The 6,000-nt window shown below is 41.7% G+C and overlaps 1 protein-coding gene across 2 annotated transcripts in view; it reads right to left on the reverse strand.

The window, feature by feature from the left end:
* The window catches only part of DIAPH1 (diaphanous related formin 1), a 103,829-nt gene extending 97,829 nt beyond the window's left edge, over positions 1 to 6,000 (reverse strand). The window contains exon 1 of one of the 2 annotated variants that reach the window (XM_042937675.1): positions 5,767 to 6,000. In XM_042937675.1, the coding sequence (XP_042793609.1) occupies positions 5,767 to 5,883 (117 nt within the window). In that variant the 5' untranslated portion in view covers positions 5,884 to 6,000. The remainder of the gene's footprint in view (positions 1 to 5,766) is intronic. The other variant, XM_042937660.1, reaches the window with a different exon arrangement.

A 6,000-nucleotide genomic window follows, 5' to 3' on the forward strand; every position in this document is an offset into this window, starting at 1 on the left:
TGTCTTCTAAATCTTAGAAGAAAATGCAAACTCTATGCTTTCACACAGCAGTATTTCTAAAACAGGGAATAAATCACAGAATCAAAAATCCAGAACACCATCAATTCTACCTCTACCTGCTACCTTAAAATGTCAACTTCGCTACCACCTAGACTAAGGACCACTTAACCACCACCAAGGATGGAATATCCCATCTTCCATATAAGAATGCTTCCACGTAAGAATGCCAGGTGTTTCTCTCTTAATTCAGCTCCGTTATACTTATTCTCCTTTGTGTCCCCTTATCTGTTCCATCCCCATTCTCAGAGTAAAGAAATTTAAGCAAATATTTATAGGACAAATTGAAACTATGATTGTCAGAGAGCCAAGCAACACACAGCAGTTTCTTCAATGTTTTCCCTCTCAGTTACAGAGCTTCTAGTATATCCGTTCCCTTTATAAAATCTTTCTACTACTCTAGCTATTCCAAGATCCTGAAATTTACTAAAGGATACGTAGAATCCAAAATCTGTGCTTCTTCTGCATTCATTTATCCAACATCCACCCCATGGTCCCCTGATGTTTCCAAACTTCAAATGTAAGAAGAAACTACTGCACTGAGTGGGTGTTTGGGCTTGATGACATTTAAAGTCCCTTCCAACACTAAAATTTTAAGGCTACCCTTCATAGCAAGTTTTAATAATGAATGGAAGAATCTCAGAGCTGAAACAGCAATGATACACCCAGTTATCCTGTAATAAGTGGTAAAATTCATTGAAACACTGGTCCTAATACTTCTCTTTTCCAGTAATTCTTTGACTTTATTAAAAAGGGTTCCTTGGTTCTAATAGAATGTTTGGAGGGGGTTGTGGGGGGAGGGAAGGAAGGAAGGAAGGGAGGGAGAAAGAAAGAAGAGAGAAAGGAAAAAGAGAGGTGTAAAATGAGGTAAAATATGTTCCCAGTGTCTAAACATTCTTTCTTTTTCAATTTTAGCTTTGAAGCTTTATGAAATTTTAGTATTAACAGCTTTTACCGCTCCTGATTCATCAAAAGCCTGGCTGCCCAGGGAACTGGGCCCTGCCCCTACAGAAGCAGATAGGGAATAAAAACAAAGAAGGAGGGAGGATATTAACTGGGCAAGGGGAGAGGATGCTTGCCTTTGTCTTCCTTAACCCTAACTAGGGGCAAATACTCAAGGCTGCTTTGCTCATTAGCAAGAGGTAAATTCTTTCCTAAGGCTTTCAAACAAAAGTGAGTAAGAGGAAGGGCAACAAAATAAAGAAAAACACTTAAGTAATACAACACGTAGCTTGTTTCAAATAGGAATGCTTTTTGTAGTCATGAATGATTTCAAATGAGACATAAAATGGGAAAAACATACTATCTGAACACACAAACCTTTCCTCTACAATTACTACTATTTCTTGGTAATAAACATGATTTTAACCTGTACTTCTAAATCTTATGTGGTATAACCTTATCTTGTAAACCTCCATTACATTTCACTGAAAATGTTAATACTCTCCAAGAATAACTTGGCAATCCATTTATAAAATGGAGAGCCCCATGGGAGAGCAAAAGGTTATTCTATCATACAGGAAATAAAATTAGTCTATTCTGACCCATAGGAACATCAACAAACTTAAATCATTTCTCACTTATAACTATTTTCTTAGGTTTTATAATAAATATAATTTACATGTCATAAAATTTTCAGCTTTTTTTTTTTTTTTTAATAAAAGTATCCCAACATTTACCAACTCTCTCAAGGCAGAGATTTTAATTCTGAGGGATTCCCTCGGTCTGACCTCTTGTCAGGGAGGATTTCCTTTGAGACAAGTAAATGTAACATGATCAAGTGGATCCTTGGGCTACCTCTTTAAAAACAAGGCAGGAAAAAGGGCAGCAAATTTTAAGGTATCATTCTGTTATCTCAAACATCTCACAAACATTCCTGTAGGCTCTCTTTCCAAACTAAGTAATCCCTTTGTTTATCATCTTAAAAAAAAAAAAAAAATCACATGACTTTAGTATAAAGCTCTCCGTTTTCTGCAACTTTCTGGATCAAAGTTAATGTCTTAATAAGAGAGAAGCAGATATTTGCATAAACAACTCCACTTCTTTTATATTCTCTATCTTCCCTACTATCTAAAATTCTGCCTGGCATCCTTTACCTTTGACTGCTCTCCTTATGGACAGACGGACAGGGGTCTACAACCAAACATTTATACTTTCACTATCACTTTGTTTTTCACAAGGCATGAAACTCGCTTGGTGAAATTCAATACATTGACATCCAATATTAAACAAGATTTTAAAAATTATGTATCTTCTCTTCTCTCTAATCCCAAGCTAAAACTCACGTTTTACAGACTTATGCCTCTAGCTGAATCAGGAAGTAATATTCCTTCTTAGAATGCATCAACTTCTTGATTGTATAAAACATGGTGTTTATAAAATGCAGGAATACTCTGCAGCCTCCAACACCCTGGTTGTAATTACTACCTTTACACATATTTCAGCCAGCAGTTTATTTGACACCCAAATTCATCACTGCTGAAAAATCAGAAAACATTCTGTTCATTTTGAATTTTTATTTTCCTTCATCCTAAAGACCTCTGCAAGGAACTGCAACAATGCTGGAGAAAGGATATGCTTATGGCCCAGGAGGAGAAAGATTCATGAAGAATCAGGAAATACCAGGCAGCCCAGCTTCAGCCACAAGTATCAGCATCTCTAACAACCCAATGTTTTTAAAAGGTGATTCCCAACCACTTTTTAAACTTCAACTCCATCTGCTTTCCACCCAAGATGTCTCAGAGGGTAAGAGTATCTTTGCCAATATGTAAGCTCTGCCTTCCATTCACTTGATCTATACTTAGAACCTGCATAAGCCTGGAAAGGTATGCAGCAGCTTAAAGAGATGAGAAACTCCTCAAATGCAAACAAATAACCTTCAGGCACACTAAGTCCAAACCAGTGGAGTTTTATAAAGTACATTCTTTTTTTTTTTTTTAATGTTTATTTTTGAAGGAGAGAGAACGAGCGCATGAGCAGAGAGAGGGGCAGAGAGAAAGGGAGACGCAGAATCCAAAGCAGGCTCCTGGCTCTGAGCTGTCAGCACAGTGCCTGACACGGGGCTCAAACCCACAGACAGGGAGATCAGGATCTGAGCCGAAGTTGGATGCCAACCGACTGAGCCAACCAGGTGCCCTTTTTTAAATTATTATTTTTTTAATGTTTATGTATTTTTGAAGGAGAGAGAAAGCACACAAGCAGGGAGAGGGGCAGAGAGAAAGGGAGACTTATAAAGTACATTCTTAATGGGATTCCAGAGAACACACACTCTAGCAAAGGTGGAGCAGGCAAAACAGTTCTTTTAGCTTGTAGTTCAAAAAACTAAGCCATGGCTAACAAAAGCACACCAGCAATCTTTCCCCCTCCACGCACCCACATATACACACAGACACAAAGACAAGTGGATTGCAATGCCCCTCCTGGTCTCTCACTGTCACAGAGTTCTCATAAAAAGAACAATGAGAGAATATTCTGATGCCTTGAGGTAAGTTACAGTTGGCAAGAAAGGGGTTAAGTAGCACTACTTTTCTGGAAACTTTCCAATCCCCTAGCTCTGAATGCAATTCTACTCACTACCAGTGCTACACATTTTTTTTTCTTTCTCTCTCTCTCTCTTTTTTTTTTAAACAGTTCAGCCGGTTAAGAGTTAACACCAACACCTCAGAAAGAAAAAGAGAACTTGGTTTGGCTCCACCCTCTGTAAAGCAAATACCAAAAACTCTGAGCCAAATCCACCCAGCATACACAAGACTCCATGGACATTCCAAAACACAGGTGAAAAAAAGTGAAGTTTCCTCAGGTATCTCAACTTCAATTCCCTTCACTTGTGAAACACGCAGGTATTAGGTAAAACAAAAGCACAAACAAAATTCTATTTAAGGACCTGAAAAACATTACAAGCCACAGAGTTCACTATACATCAGCAGGAATAGCTGGAATGTGGGTGAGGAAGGTCAAACAGTACCCATGGAAACAAGAGCAAAACAACAATAACAGATATATGTATGTTTATAATAAAAAAGGATTATAAGCCCCAGAATTTAATTCTTAGAAGGAAAGCTCTCTAACTAGAGTGTCAGTTACTATCCTAAACAAACATAAGGAAATGTTTCTTTAATCCCAGGGGGAGGGTCCTCACTACCATTAATTCTACATTTCTGGAAAAACAGATGTTCACCAGATTAAAAAAATAAATTTAAAAAAAAAAAAAAAAAAAGAAGGCAGTTACTGACAGCCCATAAGTCACTGGAAAGGACAGTCCAGAAGCACCTGCCTTGCTAGAAATAGGTAGGAAGAGATGAGTCACTATTTTAATTCTGCTTAGTACTCTCCACATCTCAATCCTCTAGGTCCCAAAGCAACATTTTCTTCCTGTTTCCATCATTTTATCAGTTTTCTTCCCAAATTTGTGGGTTTGGATCAGAATACTAAAGGTTGGGGATAAAGGAGCAAAGAGTCAGAATCCATTTGGTTACTAGAAAGAGATACCGTGGTGGAGGCATAATCACCTGGAAGAAAAGACTAAATAATAAATAACTACAATTACAACTAGCAAACGATTATTAAGATCCAAGACTATTTCCCTCTCTTGGATAGTGTCCCATATCTTTCAAAGCTTTTACAGTAAAAAGCAAACAAACAGCTCCCTGGAGAGAGGAGTAAACAAGATTTAATGTGGGCAAAGGTAATGAAATATGATAGTGTTACATGAATATCAGTATTCCTTCCAACTCAGATTGGAAGTCACTGGCACCTGAGGACAGCTATACTCTTGTACAGGTAGGAAAAAGGAAGTCACTAGCCTGTCACACAGGAGGTGGCAGAAGAATTGAGATGGTTTTCATGGGAAACATAAAAAGCGATTCAATTATTCAAACTTCTTGGACTTGCAGCCTAACTTCCTCCCTATGAGGAAGGTTTAGCACCATCCTAAATCAAGAAAGGCATCATCATGAGAGAAGTTCTAACCCTCTGAAAAGTGATAAGCAACAGGGCAAAGAGGCAGGTTCTCGGGATGGAGAAATACTGGGAAACAAATTAACGTCATGCCCAACGACCATAGGACCTGGGCAGGAACCCATTCCTGCAATCACAAGGACAAACGTCCAGGGAAGGTAGAAGCCAAGTCAGGTAACATTCCAGAGGGGAAGGATTATCAGGTGACACCGGGCTGAGGGCCCAGAGCCGGGGCGAGGAGGGAGGAAAGTTAGCAGGTGAAAGGGATCAATCTTGAGAAGGAAGTGACCTTTAAGAGAAGCAAATAAGAGGATACAAAAAAAAAAAAAAAAGGGGGGGGGGGAGTTGTGGAAGGGTAATAAATAATGGACCCAGAAAAACATAGAGGACAAGATAGAGAAGGCGTGTGCGGGTAACAGAGGAAGAAGAAAGGAAGTGGGGCTGAGAAGGAAGAGATGGGGCTAAGACCCGCCGGGCTATGGGGGCGGAGGGCAGAGCGTACGGGCTGATGGGGTGAAAGAAGCCCCGAGGCTGCCGGGGCAAGAGCCGGGTGGGACTCCGGGGATTCCCGAGGTCCCGGAGGGGTAGGATGTCCGGCTGTGGAGCCCAGGACCGAGCAAACGGAGGAAAAGAGGCGCGGGGGCGGCTCCCTAGAGACGGGCGTACAGCCCTGGGGTCGGCTGCGGGGGTCACCGGGGACCGGAGGACGGTTACCGGGCTAGGCTGAAGGAACCGGGTGGGAGGGACACTCACAAATTTCTTGGATTTGCCGCCGTCGCCGCCCGCCGCAGGCAGTTCGTCCGGGCTCCGGCCCTTCTTTTTGTCCCGGGTCCCGCGGCCGGGACCCTGGCCCCCGCCGAGCGGCTCCATGTCCAGGTTCGCGCTGGCAGATGAACCCGCGCCTACGCCGCTCCCGCCGGGCAGCTCCCGCCGGGCAGCTCCCGACCGGCCGCCGCCGCCCAACAGCTCCCTCCTCAGCCCGCCGCC

The sequence above is a fragment of the Panthera leo genome, chromosome A1 (genome assembly GCF_018350215.1).
Source record: "Panthera leo isolate Ple1 chromosome A1, P.leo_Ple1_pat1.1, whole genome shotgun sequence".
In the NCBI taxonomy this organism is placed as follows: domain Eukaryota; kingdom Metazoa; phylum Chordata; class Mammalia; order Carnivora; family Felidae; genus Panthera; species Panthera leo.